General features: G+C 39.0%; 1 protein-coding gene across 1 annotated transcript in view; it reads left to right on the forward strand.

Moving 5' to 3' along the window:
* Ss (aryl hydrocarbon receptor spineless) overlaps nucleotides 1–24,374 on the forward strand; it is a 138,266-nt gene that overhangs the window by 27,093 nt on the left and 86,799 nt on the right. Inside the window, exon 2 of the mRNA XM_076393721.1 lies at nucleotides 23,380–23,570. Within this exon, the coding sequence (XP_076249836.1) occupies nucleotides 23,380–23,570 (191 nt within the window). The remainder of the gene's footprint in view (nucleotides 1–23,379; nucleotides 23,571–24,374) is intronic.

Raw genomic sequence — 24,374 nt, forward strand, 5'->3', positions numbered from 1 at the left:
AAGTTATATTAGGAATAGAGAAATGAAAAATATAATAGCTTACGTGGTTTACCTGAGGTTATTGAATTTAGCTGATCAGTAAAACTTATGTGGTAATTTCTACTTAGAAAGTATCTTTATGAAAATTCGAAATTTCGAATCGAATTTGATTTGAGTAAGGAACTGATAGCTAAGTTTCTCTTTATTGATTCATTGTCAAATAATAGTAAGAGATACTTAAAATAAAAGAAGAATATTATTCGATTCAAACTTATACTTAACCACAATCCAACTAGAATTGCTCAGCCCTGATAGGAAAAAGGAGCTTCTAGTTCAAAACAAGCAAAAATGTTGAAGGCATTCTCCAGGGCTTATCAAGCACTAGTTTCTGTAGTAGTTAAACGAAAAACAGAATTCCTTTTCATTCGAAAATCCCTACTGGCAGGAAAGATCCTTGCCGAGCTACAGAGTCAAAGAACCCCGTTTGCACGAGGATCCTACAAAAGAAATCGCTCCGCATGCCGAAGCAGTTATCTATTTCCCTAAAGCTGCGAAATCGGCTGAACGAACTCGCAGCCATCAAATCCAACTCGAATCGGGTCTTCGACATCGGAAAGGTAAATACAGTAAAAACCGAGCGCAAGAAGCTAGACCTCTATCTCTTCTCGACCTCTTCTTTCTTCTTCCCGTAAAGCTAATTGCAGCTCATTTACCGATTATCTCTTATTCCCTGAGTTTCGCGTAACTCCAAGCTGACCTGGTCATTTGGACGGTAACTGGCTCGGAGAGCCTTCTATGAAGCTGTTAGCTCACCGCAAATGGCTACGTTACTGACGCGAACTGGACCGTCGCGTTTGCGCCCTTTTCTTGCGGAAGGATCCGAGGAATCGGAGACTTCTGGACGAAGAAGGACGGCGCATTCGTACTCGTGAAGCTTCCTTGAGCGCTTGCAATGTGGAGAATCAGAGATTAACAGTGAAGTGGTTGGAGAAGTCGTAAAGGAACGCATGCACACTATGTCGACAGCAGCTCGTGCTATATAAGCATCCTATTTGTACGCAAATAATAAAAAGAAACATCCTAAATGGGTAGTTTCCTGACGTCGTCGTCGGCACGCACGAAAATGTTTAACGCAAACGAGTGTAATGGGATCTTTGCTGAAACAGAAGAAAACAAAAAGTCACAGTAGCTTCTTAGGGGCAGCGCGAACTTAATGGGGTTAACCCCAGCTAACCCACGTATAATTAAAAACAGAAAATGATCTGGGACGAATCGGGATTATTGATCCGGCGGATTTTACGTCGACGTGTAAGGCTTACGGACCGACGTCGATTTATCAATTCGTTCAGTGTTTCTTCATTGACTCAGAACGTCTGTCTACTAAAGAATGAGGCTGCGATAGTCTTCGACTCATCGACACTGTCGGTGTTAATAAGGACCTAAAAATTGTCGGTACTCCTTTTACGATTTACTCATCTTTGAATATGAATTACCTGGATGGAGGATACAGCAATCGAGTTTGAAGAAGCGGAGCAAAGCGGAGGAAGGAGGAACCCTTTGGGGCTCCCAAGGAATCGGTGGCAAGAGAGCCAGTATTCAGATAATATGCTAATTTCTTGACAGGTAAGTAAAGCACGTAGCAGATTAGCCCTATACTAACCTCACAATTCAGTCGAATCGGTAATGGTTATGGCCGTTAATGGCTACGTATTTCAAGTCCAGCGACGATCGTTTTACTATACACCGCTGGCCTCCTCTTTGTTTGTACTCAATCCACGATAGGTAATGCCTCCTCCTTCGGTAGATATTCCATCCTACTAATTCGGTATGCAGTTTCGTCTGTTATCTGTTCTTCACCGAAATCTCATTTCCAAAGGGAGACCGGAGGTATTTTTTGTCGAGTTTTGAAGAGGTCCGAGTTCGAGATGTTTCGCTCTTTAATGATATACCGACACGTTTTTCGGCTGAAAGTAAAACACATGTAGGTTAGCTTTGTTATTCTATGCAGACAAATATCACGATTCTCTGAACAAGTTTAAGAGCCAGGGAAGAAAGACTGATTTCGGAGTCCAATTTAAAGCACCTGTATTATTGAATTACTGAGGACAATAATCATCGTCTTCTATTTGGACAGCGGTATCGAGGATCAGTCGAATTCGCGGCAATGACCAGGCAAGAAGCACTCCAATATTAATTAAACGGCGGCCAAACGAAAACGCTCGTTCGGAAGAAGCATGAAACGAAGCGAGGAAATTAAACGGGGTCCCGTTCTGCGCACAGGGCCCGTCCCCGGCAACACTCGGCTCGGTTTCCGACCAGCTAACGACGAATCTCTGCCAATGGAGCCTCAAGATTCGTGGCTACGTGATGTGCAACAATTATTATTATATCATCCGAGTGTCAAGAGGGTCAAGCGTGCCGCGACTACGTATAGGCATAATATCCAGAGCCTATAGAACACCCTGTTCTCCGCCCCTTGTACGCCTGGATACGTAATTATCCAGCCGACTGCCTCGACCAGATATTTATGGGATCAAGAAAGAAAGATCGAAATCGATTCGTGGCCAGTGCACCATCTGCTTATTGATCTGTCTCCCAGGGTTCAATTGTCTTTGGAGGATGGCATTACAAATGTTTTCAAAGAAGTCATTTTTAGAAGGCTTGAATTATCTGTCTACTTAAAAGATTAAGTTGAAGTTACAGCATCGCCACTATATAAGCCCACGACTTGGAATTAGGTAGAACTTTAGAAAATATAATGAACTAAATTCTCAGATCTATTTGCATTGTAGTAGCAACTTGAATTCGCCTTCTTAAAGGCGAAGATCAGGTAAAATGACGGAATAGTTCCCAGATAACTTGTCTATTGTATCTAGTTTCTTTTGAGGCAAGCCTTTATGCTCTGACAAACAAGTGGATTTGTTTTTTACTTAATACGAGCTACAAAGAATTATTCTGACGAAGAATAAGAGTATCTTTTGAACATTCAATGTAGGAAATAATTCTATTAAGGCTATTGATAGATAAAACTCTAGATATTTGCTAATCAAATATACTGCCAATCAATTAAAGATTATGAAAGGAATTTCGTCAATCTTCTTTCTACCAATAAATTTCACAAATTTTGCACAATTTCACTATGCCTCTGTATATACACAGATTGGCAACATGATATGAGTAAAGTAAACCCGTGGAGAAGTAATCGTTGCGTTCCTGACGTATCGATCAGCCACTGGATATCCACGGCACGTCTTGCAAGGCGCGCACACATGCTACAAAGATTTCAAGAAAAAGGAATACACGCAGGCCTCGTGACGATAGCCGTGTTGCGTGTCTTCGACGCGATGGATCTAAGGGCGAACTTCGATATTAGGTCGACACTTGGATATTAGTTCATTTGGTAGTTGCGTGCGAACGATAATCATCGTATCATGGCTGTCATTTCTATCCATCCAAATCGACAGTAGTGTTCGCTGATTCCATAAGAGTAATCGACTTCCCAATACTTGAAATCTTTATTTCGTTCGTTGACAGCCTGGTCCTTAGTTCAATTGAAGGTATGTAGAGCGTTCACCTACGGAAAAGAAATTATTGCTTAAGGATAATCTATAAACAAAGGATGTAAATTTTTACGAGGTACAATTGGACTTTGATCAATGAATTTTAAACTATACCTATTAAAAGCTGAAGTACTCTTTAACATTTAATTCCTTTATTTTCTACAAATTTCCATTAAATTATGTTTCTGATTTCCACAAAAATTTTGTTGTACTCTTATTAGTACAGCAAATAACTGAAAATCTGGGTACAAAATATCCAGATAGAGTCAGAGTGTATTAAATCCACTTGCTTTCTGTATGACATAATACATTTTGGCTCTGATGTCTAGATATACAAAATGGTGAATAGATCAGCAGTAATGTTCGCTGATTCCATAAGACCAATCTACTCACTAGTTAACATCTTTATTCTATCGCTGAAAGTGTAGTTCTTGGTCCAATTGAAGGTATCCCAAACGTTCTTCTACAGAAGGGGAACAGTTGTTTCAGACGATCTTCAGACAAAGGATGTACATTCTAAGGAAGTAGATATCTCACTTCCAAAACACTAAAAACGACAAGTAGAGACGTGTGTGCATGGAAGACCTTGAACTGATACACGGAAGAAGTGCGTGCACTGCCGATAGAAAGGACAACAGGCTGCTGAATCGCATGTCCTTTTGGCGGATGGATTTACGAGGGCTGCTGATATAGCGAGTTTATGCCCCGGACATCGGGGCTCATTCAGTAGCGATGGACGCACGGATAATGGCGTGCCGACTGGGATGTCGGTTAGGTCAGGTTTTTAACGGTCACGTGATCACGTCATCGTGCGTGCTCCACGAGACAGAATGGACCACGCGAAGTCACGGCCTGGAACGTCACGAACAAGAGATGATCTCCGTTGCGCGCGTTTTATTGCCAGTGGACGAGCCCAGTACTCGCTTAACGGTGACCAGGGTGAATTAATGGACGAAAAACTCAGAGCTAGTTACGTGGAAATTGGAAATCTGTCGTCAAGCTAGATACCTTAATCGATTTGGCGTAATGTTCTATTAATACAAGTCACTAGATTGAATCCTGAGTGCGGAAACTTTGTTAGTAGATCCTCCCAGTTGATGTCTGCACTATATGCCTCCTTTCATTCTTGGTCTTGCTTTTGTTTAGGTAATTTATAGTAGTATCTTCCTATACTCTAATGGTTACTTGTACAGAGACTTTCTGAGATATATGTAGGATGTCAGAATACGAGAGGGTCAATCATTGTACAGATTGTTAGTGTATAGTGGATACCAGCCCTTCCCTCATGCATAAGATAGGTTTCCCTAATTGATTCTCGTGTTTCTTTGGTTTACAAGAATTGTAACAAATCATTGTATCTGCTGAAAAATAGGCTAACCTTCATGCTCAAGTCAATGTTCGATTAGACATTCTATATAGACAAGACGTATCTCTAATACTCTACCTTCTCTGCTGATTATCTTCCAATTTATTAAAAAATCTGACAGAGTCTATCGTCATACATTGTTTATATCTTTTCCTCTAGAAAGTTGTTAAAAATAAATAAACTATTTACTGTTACGTGTCAGGAAATTTCTCCATATCAAACCTGGCTCTGTGCTGGTACAAACGACCACAACCTAGAGAGTCAGTGAAAGTGTGTCGAATCTCAGAGTATCGTATTTGATAATTAAGCTTCTATTTAACAAATTCCTGTAATATATTTGAGAAAAAGAGAGTTTCACCTATTCTTGCGGTTAGTCGACTAGGCCACAGAACATATTCAGGTCCACCGGTTATCAGCGGTTTCATCTACCAAGTATCATCAGTATCGACTTGGTAAGCCTGTTTAATCCGTCATTCGATGCTGTTGAAATCAGTAATCTCTATCTAATCTGTCCAGCAGCGGTGTCGTCTTATAAGGCTAATCCTGGCTCGAAAAACGAGCGGATTGTGGCCTACGGAGGGCAAAACCCACCCCAGAGACGACTAACTAAATCACACGCCTCAGCTGACATCAGGGGTGTACAACTTTCCGTAAATATCTGCTCAAATATTCGCTCAAAGGAAAGCGAAGAATCGGACGGTTAAAACGGTCGTTTCTTTGTCAAAAACACTTTTTCTTTTTTTTTATGTAGCTAGCATAACGTTTGATCCATCACAGGCCCAGGAAACTATCAGAATTGTGGTCTTTTTGCCAGAAAAATTGCTGTAGAGACTACATTCTTTAGCCCACCTTTAAATCCCCTTTATCCTTCAAATAAGGAATACGTTAGAGGGCAAGAGGCATCATTTTGGAACGATTCGGGTTATATTTTCGAAAATGCCCTATGGGTTAACTATATCTAGCGATGATAGGGCGTGGTTTTCCCACCCCTGGTGACTGGGGATAGGCTGATCGGGGGGTGGCAAACGAGATTACTTTGATCCCGAATCCAACAAACTCAGTCTGATGCCTGCTAACCGCAGCTCTTCCACTCGTACGCGTTGAATAATCCAATAGTTTACCATGCTGCACTGACACATCCCGCTGCCTCATGTCCAATGCATCCTGAATTTTCCTCGCGGATACGCGGATTCCGGATTCCCGAAGCTGCCGGTTTAATGCGCGCCAGCTCGACGGAAGACCGAGAAATGTTGGCTTTCAGCCCCCGCGACCTTCACTGAGCTGTTTTGTTGGTGGATTTTAAGACGCTTAATCAGCTATTGTAGAATTTGCCCCGATTTTGATTCTACTCTCGACTTGATTTGCTGACTTTGAAATCGTGGAAGTGTTTCCTGATCCTCCGGCTTTGCTATGGGTCTGCTTCATGAGGTTTACTTGAAGCTTCAGCTGTATCGAATAAACCTTTCGCTGCTGCAGGGCTTTTATGCTTCTATGTTACAACAAGGCTACGTAAACCTTCTGCCACTGTGAATTCGATATTTTATGAGGCCTCGTTGCTTAGTCTCTGTTGCTCCTTGCAAAGAAGCCTATTCGCAAGATGATCGTTAATAACTTTTCAAACACTTGTGTTTTTAGAACTCATTGTAAAATCAGTTGGCAAAGCATTGAAGCCTGTTAGCTGAGAACCCACTCGAATGAATGCGTTCCGTTATCCTCTTTAATTAACGGAAAACGACACCGAATCCTGTTGAAGGGATCACACCCACGGTAGAAGGTCTCACCAGTTTTCCACCGTCGGAGATTAGGTTGCACCCTTAACTGGTTTGCATTTCAATCAATGCACTTGTCCGTGTACAAAAGCTCTTTGTCACCGCAGAGTGGTTGCAGTACATTCGCGCCTTTGTCACGGGACACACGTCTTACGGGACATACGTAAGCCTTTTTTTCGGAATTCGTGGATCTGCATGAATATGGAAGTCTGGACATTAGTGACATTGGGTGATGTGGTGTCTGCTGTGCCCTTAGGACTTCAGGTTCGTGTGTGACTTTATTTTTCCTATTTATTTGTAAACATGGTCGACATAGATGCTTCCTGTAGATGTTCTGAATTTTTGAAATGTCTTAACTATAAGATAGGGAATTTGGATGATAGACTAAATTGTTCATTGAATAATATTGAGGATGTTGGTTATAATAATTCTCCGTTATTTTATTCGATAAGAATAAAATTTCCGCCATAAAAATAGAATTGATCTGGTGGAGTAGCCTGCATAAATAGCGACTCGCTTGAGATTTCAACGAATCGTGAGCAAGCAATTGCGCAGAGGACGGCACAGTAAAGGTGTAGAAGCAGGTAGAGGTCATGCCTCTCGATATCTCTGTCACCCTGCGAGCACCTTCTAGGAAAAGAAAGATAACCGTGGTCAGTGACAAGTGCGAAGCCATTTCAAGTTTCTTAGCCGGCCACGGAAGAGTTTCTTAACCCGTTTACGTTCTCTGCCCATAATTAAGTAGTACGTTGGCATTACTGGGATTTTCCCTCTCTACTCGATTCAAATTTCCTTTAACTCTGAAACTTTCAGAGGAAGAAAATGAACCTCGAGCGATCCAGCATCTCGTTCGATGTTACTGAAAAATTCCGTAATCGAAGAGCCATTATCATGTCATGGGAATCGTTGCCAGTGAAAAAGCAAAATCGTGATCTGCAATCGGTCTCCTTCTTCGTGTTATCTTCACTCCATTCGTGCGCGCTGGGATATCTGGCAAACACGGTCGCAGGGCTCAAGTGTGAATGTGATTTTCGAGGCTGAGTGAATTCTACGCGAAGCAGGGGGGCAAGGGAGAGATGCGCAGGTAGATAGGTGGGAGAAAAAGGGAAGAAAAGGGAGAGCAGAGGAGGAGCAGAGCTGGTGCTCCGCTGCTTCGGACAAGACTTGGAAGGATACAAGGTCCTGGTATGCGGTGATATCAACTCATTACCATGCCTGGTGCAGACAGCAGGGTGTGACTTTGCATCCATTAGGATAATTGCTCCTCTAAGTCTCCCGGCGATTTCTTCGTTCACACTGATTGTTTTACGCGCGCGTTCAACGCGACGCGCGATAATTCATCGATTGGCGCCACCTTTTAAGCGTTCTTCTCTGGAGTTATCATTGGGCCCAAACGATGGCTTCTACTGGATTTCAAGATACTGGTTTTGGGGATACGAACGTATTTCAGCAGTTACTTGTGCTTGGGGGATATGTTTGGTGGCTATTGAATGGCCAGATGTCTTCTATGAAATTTAAATTACTGTCATTCACTAGTAGGTGCAGGAGAATAGGATTTTCACTTGTAGAAGTATTGTGCAAACGGAAATGATAATCTTGTCACTAAACAATTTATATTTTCTAAGTTAACTGATGTAGTTGTATTTTATAATTATGGGAAAAGTATTTAAAAAAATTATCCTATATATTATGTACATATGCATTTAATGATGACACATGAAAAAATGAAAGTCCGTCAATGTATGCAGTTCGTTGCTGAGGGCTCTCAACCGATGTACTGTTATTACAAGAAATTATTCATAATAACATATAAGAATTTCTTTGTAAATTACTCATGGATATTTTTCGTAATAGCAGTAATTAACAGTTATATTAGTGAAAATACTGCGATGTCATCATAGCTGCTGAGAACTAAAAATCTTAGAAGTACGGTCAACTACATCACTAATTAATGTTGAGACTAATTTAATTACCACGTAAAAACTTTTGATTGATATAAATATTAGTAATTATTCAGCAGCATTAAATTAGCGTGTAAGGAGAAGGCACTTTCTTGGCGCAAGTAAATGAGTACCTACTTAATATTTCGTATAAATACATATCTACTTTAATTATATAATATCAAACAGTAATGTCAAAAGTCTATTGAAAAGTGAGAACTCTCGTCCTACAAATCGTGTTCAGGATTTAAAAACGGTATCATATTGTATTATTCCTTTTTGCTTTTTGCTACTTGAGAAATTGTGATGAATCAATTTATATTTCCAAGTATGTACTGACTAATGGAGCTGTAACAGTCACTCTAGCGTCGATGTGTGTACCTATGAGAATGTTTCTTTCACGACTAATAACATCTTTCTTACTAGGGTATCATTCTTATCGCCGCTATGAAGATTTTCCTTACACTCAGCGTCAGTTTGATTTTTCCATGTCTCCTGACAAAACGTTTCGTTTCACCTTTAGGCCCACGAAACACGAGAAACGATTCCATCCTATAATTAATTTCCTCCTTAATGAGCCTGCGGGGACGTATGTTAATGCGAAGAGCGTAGGATATTTACATTTACGGTAGCCAGCACGAGCGCAGCCACCACTTTCGGATACTCGTAACCTACACTCCTACCAACACAAGCCGAGAAACGGAACAGATAACTCGTCCGCGGAGCTCTCCTCTTCTACGCCAGTCGAAGGAAGAGGTCAGAGACGTGTCTTTCCACCGTAGGGATTTCCTGCGGAACGAAGGAGCACGGGAATTAGGACCACTAATCTTTCCTGCTGACCAGAGAGCGACGCGTACCGGGCCAACAGTCGACAAATGCGCCTGCTAGGCCGTTTCCACCTTCCTTCTTCCTCCCGAATCGCGGTTCTTTTGCTCGCTCTACTTTGAGTTCCTTGTACCTTGTCATGGGAATTCGGTAGCACGACCCGTTCAGTCTCTTCGCGGACCTTTCTGTTCCAAATCTCCATCGACTGAGTTGGATGGCATGATTAATGGTGCAGTTAAAAATCACTTAGAAGAACTGTGTTTGGTACAATGGGACCTGGGTTGACTCTTCGACGCCAAATTATCTAAAGACGTGTTTATTATTGGATTTATCTAAGGTTGGATTTTCTTTCCCTCGTAATAAGAATTAATACGAACTTGATTTCGATAACACTTACCTGATGTCGACGAATGGATTGTATCTACCAGAAGTATGCAGCAGAATTCTTCCTCAAATAAGAACTTAAATGCAATTAGTAAATGAAGGAACTAAAGAACTTAGTAAATGAAGTTAATTCTTATAAATCTAATTCTATTATATTCTATACAGATTAATAATATTAATTCTCGACTGAACTTACAGGGAAAATGCAAGATATTCGGATAAGCGATTTAATTGAAACGTTCAACATTGATCATTTTCGTCACTGTATTTATAAAAATACCCCATTATAGTAAGATATTCAATAGTAGATTTAACACATACATAATTCAAGTTCAATCAAAACTACTTCACCTAATACAGAAGGGTACCAATGTTTAAGAATTATTACAAATTAAATTACGTTATAAGAAAAAAAATGATGATTTGAGACAGAAACCTTTGAGAAGAAAAGTTATAATGTAAATCTACTTTATACATAGTGAGAATCTATTAGTTAAACAGCGGCTGATGAAACGCGTAATATTCACGGTTGATCGCTGATTCAAGATATTTTCCGCAGGTTATAAATGTATCCCGTAGGTTATTAATGCATCCACTATCTAGGCTTAAAGTGATAATTACCGGGAGAAAATTGCTATCTGTGTGAAACAAGACGAAAACCTGAAGATTGCTTCGTCGAGGGAATCAGACCGGTTTACGAAGACTCAACTAATCTCGCGCATCGATGAGACAATAAATTTTATTATCGATTACATCGAGTGCAATTTACGCGTCAGTTTAACGATCTTTTAATGCGCGCAACTTAATCTAAGTAATAATTCTTCAGAGACTAATTTTCTCGTTAACCGAAATTTATCTCAGCTGTGGATGTTCATCGATTAATCGAGGGTTTCGTAGGTAAAATCTCATTTGTGAGTGGCGTATAACTGCGCATGCCGTTTTAATGAAAAATACGATCCTCATTAAGCTACTCGTTGTACAACCCTATCAATTCTTTCCATCATCAGTCGAAGGAAGACTAACCTGTCCCAGTTTCTAGGGGTCAGCCTGTACACATAAGAAGGCATTGACGCCTGGCAACTTCTACACACACGAAGCCTCTGTTGTACACACGCGGGGACACACGCGCGGCATGCGTGTCCCACGCGGGAGCGGCACACCGCCGCTTCGTTCTCGCACCTGTTGACTTCTAACTCGACCGCTTGATTAACGATTCTCCTTCCTAAATCACGCGGCCTCGCGATTTCTTACTCCGTCACGTGAACACCGACACAGCCTCGCCGCAACACGCTTTTTCACTCCTCCGCCGGCTGAAGAGCCCAAAGGAGGCAACCAGCAGCCGTGCGCTAGGACAGGAAGTCATTGATGACTTGGAGAGCAAGCGAATCAGTGCGATCCTGGTACACCTTGGACTGTATTCGTGGTATTGTAGAATGCATTTGCTGACTGTTTTTGAATTTGGCGGCTTAGATTGCCTAGATCTTCGAAGGTTTCTGATGAATACTTGCGTGTATTATGAGTATGGTATTTGTGTATTGCGAGCAGGGAGTGAAATTTGGAATAATCGCATTTTAACCTGCCAATGATAAGGAAATAAAGTCTGCTTTTATTCCTCTACAACTAAGTATACACTAACTCTAATAAAATTTTGAGAAGGTTACACAAATCTTGTTATTTTAAGCAGACATAAACTATTTTAGATTGGAAGGTTACAATAATGTTCTCTTAAACATAGGAGATGGAAAAATGTAACACATATCACGTCTTGTTTAGTTAAAACACGATTTATTTTATTTCGTGTTTATCTACAACATGTATATTATGTGTATCCTATACATATTACGTAATGACTAAATTAGGTAACTTAGGAAATGACTTTATTTAAAACAGTTTTATGGAAACTAAAACTACATAGGAGGAGATAAAGAACTTTAATGACAAATAATAAAAAAGGACTTCAATCATTTTAGATACACTAAGCATAGAAGGCTCAACTAACTACATCGGTACAATCTAGTTTCTGGAATCAATTAGGAGTTTACATAATGTAAGAAGCTGGTTTTCATAATAAGATCAGTTTACGCACTAGCAACCTGAATTAGTCTTCTCTAAGATGAGCACCAGGTAAAATGAAAGACTAGTTTCAAGAATATATGACTGCTTATATTGTGACAACACTGTGGAACTAAAATTCTATAAAATTAAAATTCTTAAAAGCACACAATATTAACATAAGCAAAAAATTGAACAAATATTCATCTTCCGCATAAAATACGAATCTTCAGTAGGCATCTATAAAATATTTTGCTCCAATTCATTGATAAACTCAGCGCGTAAGCTAGGAGTATTAGACCATCACTAGACAGACATTCCTCACGTAAATGCTTTAACAGCACCGTGAAGATTCTAACCAAATAAAACACAATCGTTTTTGATAGCTAATTAGCAATTAATATGCAAATTAACATTAACTAACACTAGTGAACGGTGTTTTCTGATGATCTGGTCTGTAATTCAAATTGCTGCCCTATTGAAGCGATTGACTAGCGGTGGAGCGCGGTTCAATAACATTTTAATAACTCATGAATTTTTCATGGAACATGCAAGGATGAGGAATTGAATAACCTTTTTGAAGAATAATTTTCCACGAATTGGATGACTGATGATTTCGATAATATTAACAATAACTATAAATATAATACAAATAAAAAATGATCTATAATTCACACCGTAATAGTAAGTTCGTGCAATGTCTAATCAACCTGCGGAAATTTAAAGTGCAAAATTAGTTACTCATAAACTGTGTTCAGTTTTAAATTTTGCTGTTTCTATCTTCACTTCTATGGTGTCTTTTGACATGGTTTGATCTACTAACATGTTGGTCAACACGATGCCATAATTATATAGTTAATCAATCTCTTCGCAAAAAGTTCATTTTTATTTCGTTTTTGTTTGTCTGAAAAGTGAAAACAAGCAAGAATATTGCCAACGAGGGAATTCATTCTGTTTTTATTTGTTTTCACCCAAAGATATATTAATTATGTTTCCGTTTTGTGATTCTAATGCATAATAACGAGTTTTGGCATCAGTTATAATTGTTAACAACGTTAAACCAAAACGTTGAATGCTGAATTCGTTCAGAGTATCAACGCTTTTGTGTTCCTACATTACTGTATAAGACTTTAAAATATTGGTCAACTGATTTGAAGAAGGCCAGATTTAAAATGGTTGAAAACGTATTTTGTTTTTTATAAAACGGTTTATTGATCAGAAAAGACAACTTTTGTTTTTATTTACATTACTGATAGTAAGCAAAAACTCTTATCACCTTAATAAGACCAAGTGTGCTATCGAATAGTATACAATGATTAGCATCCCAGAGTTATCAAATTTTTACTTTATTTTAGCCAAAGCTTCTTACATCTTATTAGGATGTGTATCAGCTTATATACCAACGTGCATACTAATGATACAAAATATACATATTAATACGCGTAAGTAAGCGCATTTGCATGCGCGCCTAGGCATTTCACATTGCAGCGCGTCTAATAAGCCTTTGGTGCAATTAAGGGCAGCGGAAGTTCTTCGAGGCTGCAGTTCAGAAGCATATTTCCATTCTTCTAAGTCTGAGGCTTACTTCAAAGCTAATTGCGGAAGATTACGAATCTGTGAGTAATTTAGAAGGATCTTTGTTATCTAAATTTATCTAAACGGAGGCGATAATTCTGAAACCGATTTCCTGCTGAAAACCTGCGTTACTTCGCTTAGCCGCGCCCTTGCACGATCGCTTAAAATTCGATAGGCGGATTCAGACGCGAGTCCCCGGGACAGCAGAGTTCCGCGAATCGTCTGCCACGAATTTATGTTGCGGGGGCCAAGCTAGACAGTCGGTTATTGCAGAAAATCGAAGATATCGCGGCGAAGAGATCGCCGCTCAATCCGTACAATTAACGAAGATCCGTGAGGCTTTCCATTCGACGTCCCACGCCTTCAGGCTTTGTTTACGGTGCTACTGGCGACGTTATTCCCCCTCTGATCTCTATCGAGCATCTTGCTGCAGCGTGCCACGCAGCCAAGACGTATTTGCTGTGATAGCAACCCTTTACCCCGCAGCGTCAAAAAATGTACAAAGTATATTAATAAATGTACTGTCGAGTAACACTCATCTAAAGAAATAAGTGTCTTCAAATTGAAGATAAAAACGTGTCGAAGTTATAACATTGAGCTGCAGTTGGTGTGATGATAGTGTTGTAATGAAGGGTGGTAGACTCACTAAAATTTTATTGTGAGAAATAAGTAACCCCTAAACAATGGAGCATTTTCATCTGTAGAGCACTGTACAAACAGGAATAAAAATTATTTCATTAGGAAGTTTATGTTTTCTAGATTAAATGATAACTATATAGTCTGCAATAATTAAAGAATTATTTACAAAATTCCGTTAAAAAACACTGTAGCTTGATGCACGTTATACGAATTTGATGATGATACATGATAAAAATTGGTCCAGGTACGATACGATGCACTGATGCTGTTTTTAAAGGGCTAGTAGGGTGAGAAGAATTCAGGAATTGTTCAATTTCATTGTCAATTAATTATCCATAGATACCTTTCATATTTGGTACTGAAAGTATAAATGTTGCGACCCTCCCATACCAAGTAAGGGTGAACAGTGTCTATCACATCAGTCACGAAATTCAGGAACAACGATTCCGTCTAACAAGCTCCAGGCATATCCACGACATTTTAATTCCAGAAAAGCCCGCACGAACGACAACTGTAAACAATTTAATTAACCAAGCAGCGTCGAAGAAGTTTCCAGCGTACATGCGGCGGACAGTGCATAAATCAAAGATCCTTTATTTGCACGGTTCGACTATTAATGAACCAAGGGGCCAAGCCATCGGTTCAACCGACGGAGACGACTAAATTAAATGAACATCTAAATCGTTGAATTCAGGGGACCACAAATCTCTCGGCTGCCGAAAACGCAACGGGTGCAAAACTCGAGAGCTCGGACAACTACCAGGGCCTAACTCTGACCGCGCCGCCATAAATTCTCCGTTGAATTCGAAATTCACTGCACCGGCCAGCGCGATCACGCAAGAGGAGGTAATGTCGATGTCCGTGTGATCACTCGAGGATCTCGCGTTTGCGTGGGATGCTTGGAAATTTCGATACGTGGAGATTGCTAAACGAAATCGCCGTCTAATCTAATCAGTTGCAAACTCCAAGAAATAAAAGGTAGGTTTGATTTAGCTCACGATTCGATTTTTCATGATACTCAAGTTTTTGGATTTTATCCTTATGCACCATGCAAGATAAAAGTATAATGAAAATAAATATACCAACTCAATATAATTCAGTGTTTTAATCGTTTGATAACATTAACAATCAAAATACCGTTGGATTCCCAATTAAATTTCAAACATCACTTAATAATACCATCACAGGATTAATAAAAGTACCAAAAGCTACTAAGAGAGGGCTTTAGTTATGAATCCTAAGCGATCTAATTACTCTAAATCGTTATCTAGTATGGTTTCGATATTATAACATAGTATAACGGGGTTACTTTTATTTCATTAAGATTAACTGTTTATATTAATGTACAGAAAGCTTACAACCTCTCAGTATAGTAATTTATGTAAATTATTTACTGATATTTCTTTATAGCAAACATAAAAGGTTGAAGTAGTATAAATAGTTATCCCAGTCTAATAGCTACGGGTAATCATCATAATTCATTGCTGTTAGTAGACGTATTAGTGCATTAGAAATTCCACAATGAACAACTTTACAGGAACGCATCCTCGCGATTTGACGCGGAATAATCTCTAACACTGGAAGAATTGTCTCAGTTCGTATACTCAATTAGTTCCAGCAGTCGTAGAGCATCCCGGCGAGGTGTTCGTCCTCGCATAATAATTCCGTTTGTCACGCCAGTTACGCGCTCTACATAGCCACGCTCGGAATTGCCAACGCGTTGTGTTTTGCGTCTAAAACTGGTGGCTAACCAAATACATCAAAGCGAGTGAGTACATTTAAACACGCGGTACTCATTCTTTCTTAATGGTAGACTGTGTAGGATTTTTAATTCTTTTTCACTTTTGGTATTTCTAATTTCTAGCATAATGAAATTTCTAATGCTACTCAGAAATACGTGTCAAAGTATAATGATTGACAGGTTCATGTTAATACATAGTATACTACATATTTATTAATTATGGTGTTAGTTATTAGAAGGTTGCAAGAATCTTCGCTCAGAACATGCTTTCCTAAATTAAATTAAGTTCTGAACTAAATTAGCATAGGCCATACCAATATTTTTAGTTCAAAAATATTGGTATTCAAGTTTTGAATTACAACTCTATATTATGGACTTATGTTCTATTATATTGTGACTGTTTAAAAAAAGTAGGAAATATTCCCTGAATCCCTTAACTTACGATTGTTCTTAGGGTGTACGCATTAGAGTTCAACAGAGTCATGCAGTGTTATCAAATAAGTGAACCAATGATTAGCTTAGATATTTGAAGCATAATTTCAGGGTACAGAGCCATCGACTAATTTAAACCTTAACATACAAAAAATAAAAATTTCATGTTGTTGACTTCATTTGAAATGGTGAGTTGACGAACAATCCAAGTTTAAAAATCACATTTTAAGATGCGTATTCGATGGCTAGTTTTGGGCTTGTCCTGTTCTTCAATTCGCCGATTCAATTAAGCCATATACTCCAATTTTTTCGAAAATGTAACTCATGTGGTTCAAGGTGGAGTTCCCCAAATGCCACTGAAGCTGATCCAATGCATTTGCTTTGTTATTGCTCTTACGATGTGTGCATTGGAAGTATAGCTAGTCCCATTTTTATAGCGGCAGATATTCTCTATACGTGCTCAAAGGTGTTGCAATTCTGACATTGTACCAACCGACTAGTTATAGCAGCTAGACGAATGGTCTCGCGAGGTTGATCAGCCGGCAGTGGCGCCGCGTTTAGCCAGCAAATCGCGTGCGCGAGAAAAAGCAGGATCGTTCTCGCGCGTATGGTCGATACGCTGGCCGTAATTAATCCAAGAGTGATCGCGGTAATTAATTCGAGACGGCGATGAAGGAAACGGCGTCCGCGACGCTCTGGTTGAACGCCGGCTTGCGCCCGTGTAATGTTAACTGACGGTGACTGGGCCGTTTGTTAACGTGGTAAGCACACGCAGGAAAACGATCCTTTCTGCTCCCGTTAGCATTCTAATACTAATTTGGGACCGTTAGCGATGCAAACAAGTAGCAATTTTACGATGAAAAATATCACACGATGCAAGTGGAAAATTAGGCATAGTGAGAAAATGTAACTGTTAGGGGTCAGGGGTCTTATTAGCTCTTATGGGTACTTGGGGTGGGAATTTTCCAATAGGCAACAAATTGTAACCCTTAGCTGGCATATTGTTAGTATTAGATCATAATTTATTTATTTACTTATAAAAATGAAAAACATTAAATAGGAGTAAACGAGGGGCTTATAACAAATACAATCCTTCCCAAATTGTACGATCCTTGTACAAGAAGACTATCAAAAATGTATTATTTGGTTAAAGAACTGTAATGTATTGAACAGGAATTAAATGTGCTCGAGTGCTGTTTTGCTGTCCTAGAAAAAGGGAAAGATTGTCAAGGGTTAAAAGAGCAAACAGATGTATTACACAATCAAGAAGATTCCATTGCTCTTGAAATTAAAATAAAATTGCTTGTATTAAAGTTAAAGTGAGATTACTAGCGCATCCCTCTTTACATAGAATTACTTTGTCCTAAAGTACAATATAAATTCCATTGTAATAATACAACTACAATAAAACTCTATAAAATTATTCAATTACAACAAATAATTAATATTATTAGTACAGAAAATTAACAACTTTTTAATTTAATAATTTCTATAAGTTATCCACGATTATTTTTCATATCAAAGATAAAAGTTTACCTTAGTATAAGAACTGTGATTCCAGCACACCAGCTAAGGGTTAAAAGCCTACCTTATGACGCATTAAAATACTTTAGGGTAATACGACTCATGGAGAAAGTAGAGCTTGCAAGCACTCTGATATTGTAAGGTACGGTGAGGCAGGAGGTAAACTAACGTCCGCGAAAGTAGCTTAGCAGCTGCATTTACATTTTTGTTGTCGAGAAGTTCTCTTTGACAGAGACCACTAATTCTGGTGTCGGCCGACATATGGTCTATTATTCGCCACAGGATGTTGAAAGTCACTCCGACCGCCATCAGTATGCTCTTTCTGGTGAACAGTTACGAAATTCGACGTTGACAGGCGAATGCACTTCCTCTCGTTTCGAGTCGAGGCCAATTTGTTGTGTGCTAAGGAACAGGATTCGTGTGATAATTTCCGTATCGTTCGAGAATCTTTCGTAAAACAAACGAAGAGAAGCTTAAGAAGTAGAATGATAAGGAAGCATCATGCTATCACGGCATACTATCCACAACCTGGATGGACTAATAGTTGCAGATTTATTTTGATAAGTAAATCTGGCTCCCTATCTTCACAAATTTGCTCAAGCATTCTTAAGGTAAACCTTGTTGGGGCTTAGTACTACTATTTGAAGCAATATCCCCTATGTCTGTTCTTCTATATCCATAGACCGGTATTCCACCTCAAATGACAGCAGACGTTTGCGGTTTTCATTGCATGTTTGACAGCAACCTCTACCTGCTGCGCAATGGTCTTCCCCTCTTAACAATTGTTCTTTTTCCTTGTGACCCTTACATTGTAATTTTATTTCTGGAAACCTTTAGATCTACCCCAACAGTTAATAAAAACACGTCTACCTTTAAAGAGCGATCGTTTCCTGCGACAGCAGAACGAAATTTTTACTTTTCCATTAAAGTGTAATTATCTTAGACGGCCACTACTTAGCTGACTCATTATCTTCCTTGCGGCAAGTCATAATGTCTTGGCCACGTGACTGATACCTGTTTATCGTTCCACGAGATCTGATTCGATAAAATCAGTCTTCGGTATCTTTGCTGTTGACCAGTGGAAAATGACAACGTGAAACGTAATTAATAAACGACGCTGCAATAGTGCTTACAAATGACGATATTTGATGAATTATTACTAGCTGATAATATACTTTACGACTTATTGGGTGCGCTTGGGAAAATACGAGAAATTCAGTACCTACAACAAATGGACCTTAGTAAGTCACGAATCATTAAGATTGGGAACCCTCTATCTTCAGCAACCCCCATGTAAAGAAACTCTTGAGACTTCTATGCTTCGGTTCAAGGTCGATGGTAAGCATTCCGAGGCAACACTGCACGCCCTCTCAGTGGTTAGGTGTATATATCACCCTCCCAGGAAGTGACCTCGCATCCCTTCTGCAGTGGTAGCTTCCATTACTGCCCCATGCTGTCTGCCACCTCGGAACTCCACTGGTAGAACGTATCTACCCTCGAAAATCCATAGTGGACCCACCCTTCGTGGCGCCTGCGCGTCTCTCTGTTCCAACGATCATCCCCTCTTCCTTTGGCCTGGCTTCTCTCGCGCGGAAGGACGTCAACGAAGCTACGAGCTCTTCATGTGGTGAACTATCAAAGGTCGTTGGAAGGGACGAAATGGATACACAGTTGCTTTTGTCGTGGATTGTGTGCTCTGATGGAGGGTCGAAGGATTGAAGAGATATGGCGATGCTATATAGTTTCGTTAATATTAGAAGCAAAATGGCGAGTCGTCTAGGGAAATGGTTGGCTTGTAACTGGTGGGGTCCTTGATGGCTTTCCTTGTCCATCGAATTAAGATCGCTCGAAAGTTTTGAGGTAGTAGAATGTTCTTCTTCACAGGATTACTGATTCTTGTTACTCATTTTTTGATAGGTTATTATTTATTTTTTACAAGACTGTTTTTCATTTGGGATGTTTTGGCATTTCCTCATATTAAGCTTTGCTTAAATAAGCGTTTTACAACAGCGATTTAATGTATATAACAAAGTATTTAAACACCAGTTGACGAAGAACTAATTTAGTTAAGGTCTATATAACATAGAATATTTTCAATAATTTTTAATTTAATTTACTTGAGAACGATATTGGGATAGTTTCAAGCAATTTCAAAATCGACATATGTATTTATAGCTCTTGAAAGTTACCTTTGGGATGATTAGTAGTCAGTAAGGGGTTAAATGCTTTCAAGGCAGATAGTAATAAAGTAATTAATAAAAGTATTTTAAAGAGTTGAAAGATGACGTATTAGTACCTTCCTATAAGCTCAGATTACTTATTTAAATTCATTCGAATTTGAGTTTTTGTTATAACACAAAGGGAGTAGGATTATCTAAATAGCTATCCATCTTTTATCAAAGTGAGAATCAACCAGTTTGTACGACCGATATTTTGACGTACGATTTCATTACGATTATATGTTTTTCTTTATTTTCCCAATTATAAACAACGAAGATAGACATATAATCGCAACTAGATTATGCGTCAAAATATATGTTCATGTACATCGGGCTGAAGACCACAGCGGACGAATTTAATAAGTCCATCTTTTTTTTTATATTATTTAGTAACGAAAACGAAGTGCTTTTATATGTCAGAGTTAAAAAGATGAAAATCTTGACAAGCTTCAAGATATATATAACTATTTTCATAATAGGTGTACAGGGAAATAACTTCACAAGTTCACGTAAAACAGGAAACTATAATTTGAGACAACGAGAAATTCAAAGTTATTAAATAGTTTCTAATAATTTTATTGAAGAAGGTTGTCAGCGCTGAATGCATGCTTCCTTTTTGTTATTTTATGGTGTCCCTATTTCACATTTTAAAATTGCTCGTCTCTAAAATCTAGGAAATACAACCCTTCAAGTTCCTCCTCTAGTCTTCATAAAGAACATCCAATGCATTCTCTTTATGCACTATCCATGTCCATGAAAACACGGTCGAAAACGAGCCTAGAGTTGCCAGCCAGGGACGGAAAATTGCCTCAAAGCCTTAGGGTAGTGATCGCGATAACGTAGCTGGCCATTAAACAGCGGCTGAAGTATGCGCGCACATTTCGAGTGCGTAACCGTGTTACGGTTCGCGAAGCCGACACGCATCTATGCGACTAAACTAATATTAGCAGATTGATATAGCTCATTTGAAAGGGTTGAATAATTTGGCACGTTATCAACAGGACCAGAATCATGGATCGTTTATAGTGCGCTTTACCGAAAAATTGTTTAATTAGTGTCATTAGTTATGCTATTAAAGCCCATATATTATAATGAATACAACTAATGAATAATTTTATTGTGGAAACTCTGTAAAAAAACAATGGTAATCAATAAATTTAGAAGCTGAAACTGAGAATAATTGATAAAGATTAAAATAATGCTAATGATCACTGTAACGAGCTTCCAACTTATTAAAACGCATGATTCAGGTAACCCTGTGCGTAGTCACAACAAAAAACAACTGCATTATAATTATGACATTGTCGCATTGGCTCCATTCTCTGACGATTCCCGGCAAACTTGCAGTTTCAGAATACATGGAAATGTTGCGCGAGTTGCACAGTTCACGTCGCTTTCTTCCCACGACGGGAGAGAACAAAAGTTGGTTACATAAACGAATGTCTCATTCATTGCATCCATGGGACATTGTTCTATAAAATCTATAATTTTTTTTATCCATCTATCATCATAGTACAGTCATCGCGATATAATCATCGAATAATTCATCATGATACCGCCTATCTCCATGTTTCTACCTGACTCATAGCAAGTAACACGACACGGAGTAATCAGACGTCTAATGAAAATAGTTTTTTAATGCCTTTTCTTATATCTGCAAACGCCCAACAAATTCAAGAATTGAAGTCATAATGCTGGAGTGACAGGTCCACGTGGCACTCCTTCTTGCGATCCTCCTCTGTCGTCGTTCCAATAATTAACCGTATTTTGCACGCTGGCATACGAGAGACGCGCGACGAGGAGCGACAAGAACAACAGTTCAGACGAGGTCCTAATGGCACCTGAATGAGACTATTCCTCGAGGACCTTCACCGTTCCTCTTCCCGGATAATGGATTTGGTGTCATCTAATAATTAATAGAGTTCTTGGCGCTGCCGCGCAGTCGCATCGGCGGACCGTGTATAGCCAAGCAATCTCATTCATCACGCTTTCTAACCCCTAAGCATTTTAATTAAGGCCAAACGTTGTTTTCCTTTCTTTTTCCTTTTTTTGCGGCGTCCCTTTTTGCTTGAACTTTCCAACGCATTTTGACAGGAATTCCACGCTTTTACCGCGCAAGTTGGCCACTATAAAGAAACTTGATGCGCCTTCATGGGACAGAAGTGTTTGTTGGGGAAATTAAGAAATTAATATTCAGAAACTGAACCTAACTTTAGGAACATGATAATTGTGAACGAAACTGCGTAGCTAAAACTCATGGGATTTAATCAATATTCTATGCAACCGATGCAAGTATGTGCTTCAGCAAAATGCGATAACTTCGATGTCAAGTTTCGTACGGGTCTTGTGTTGAATCCTGATTTCTGTAGCTGTAAACTAAGTAACCTATGTCACATTTTCAAAAGATTCGAGTTGAGGGCTTAATTGAGATTTAGAATATTCAATTTACATTTGCAGAAAGAAGATAGGGCATTAAAAGGATATTTTTATTTAAAAATAAGGATTCAAGAAGACAGAAGTATAAAACAGTATTAAAGTTGCAAACTTGACACGCTAATATCTTGGAAATAAAAATTGTTGTTTCAGATCATTTTGCTTTACATCCATAGAATTAACCCTCTGTCGTAAATTCATTGAAATAAAAATCGTGTTCTCATGAAACTTCCTCCCTGTGTAGCTAAACAGGTTGTCAGTGTTGACATCTTCTTCTTGTAGGGAACCTAAAACTCTCTAAGTACCCCCAGGGTCCTAAACATGTTCCTTATATGGTAGTATTAATATGATTCTTTCAAGATATTCTGAATTGAACAAAAAATTGAAAGAGAGTAGCTACGTTTAATATTACATATTTATTTCATTGATAATAGACAATCTTCGTATTGAAAGTAAAATAAAACCGAGCAAAGTATAAAACCAAAGAGGATGGGATCTGACACTGCAAAGTAAAGAGAAAATGAGGGAAGAAGGGGAAGAGAGCGAAGATGGAAGGAATACGTGTAATAACTATACTTATCCCAGGGAATTCCTGGTTGTTGAGTAGGCATATCGGTCCGCAAGGTTTCCCTGCATGTCAATCAACCCTCTGGAAGTAGTCGTCTTTAATTATCAAGATCCCTTGGTCGCAGACCGCCTGTTGTTTGGACCTTGAAGGTCGCCAACGTTGGTCTGTAAAGAAATTCCTTTAACCAACCCTGAACAAACATCATAAAATGAAGATTGCTTCGATTACTTCTGTTCATTAAGGCGGCTATGTTATAGTATTCTACTGTAGTAGCTATTCTATTAATTCCAGTAGCGCAAATTAAACTTATCGATGATTGCAGATGTTCATTATGTTAATTTTTTCACATTTAACGTTTCGTTTTCTGTTGCAGCTTAAAACCACCCCAAAAGGATGGCGTAACGAAGTCGAATCCCAGCAAACGGCATCGAGAACGATTAAACGCGGAATTGGACACGTTGGCGTCGTTGCTTCCGTTCGAACAGAACATTTTGAGCAAGCTAGACCGGCTCAGTATTCTGAGACTCAGCGTGAGCTACCTTCGAACGAAAAGTTATTTCCAAGGTAAGTGACTAGGCAGATAAAGGAATCACTTAAGCAGAGTTAATTAATTCCATCGTTTCGTGTTATTAACTGTAAAACAAAGATTTACCATGAAGGCATCGCTGAAGTTCAGAAATTTCTTACTTCAGGTTTTTCAGTCTAAGATATTTTTGTACATCCAAAAGCATTAGCATCTGCAATATCTCGTTGAACACGCGAAGCTGTCGTTATTCTTTCTCTCTAGACGAACAATAAGTTCCAAAAACAATAGTCGACCTTCTTCGTAGTCCATCGCCTCCTCATCAAACTTTTGGATTTCTTTGACTACTATTGTAGTCTTGCTATTGTTCATAAAATATGCTCCGCGAAATATAACGGAAGAAAAAGGAAACGAGCGTCCTAAAAATTGTCATAAACAACTTGTAGGCAGATCAGATGCGAACCTCTGGGAACAGGAACCAAATGTACTAATACTTGCCAATGAAAAACCTGAAAATCCGTTGTAAAAAGATAAGCGGGACTGTTACGAGAAACTCACGGTGCTCATTTGCTCGAAGGTTGTAATCTCAGTACAAAGAAGAGTTTATAATCCCTTCGTGACGTAGAATCGTAACATTGCCCAACCCATTTGCATTGCTTATTCATAATTAGTCAAGATATACGCGTGGCTATGACATTTTAACATTTTTTTAGGTCAACTTTGGTATCGGTGGGTCGCGTCGTATAACGATAGCGACTTTTCAGATTGAACTCCGATAATACCGTTCAAATTCAGCTTAACATCCATGAGTGTTCATGCCGCGACATTTTCGCTATGCCCAGTCT

Source organism: Calliopsis andreniformis, chromosome 3, assembly GCF_051401765.1.
Source record: "Calliopsis andreniformis isolate RMS-2024a chromosome 3, iyCalAndr_principal, whole genome shotgun sequence".
Lineage (NCBI taxonomy): Eukaryota > Metazoa > Arthropoda > Insecta > Hymenoptera > Andrenidae > Calliopsis > Calliopsis andreniformis.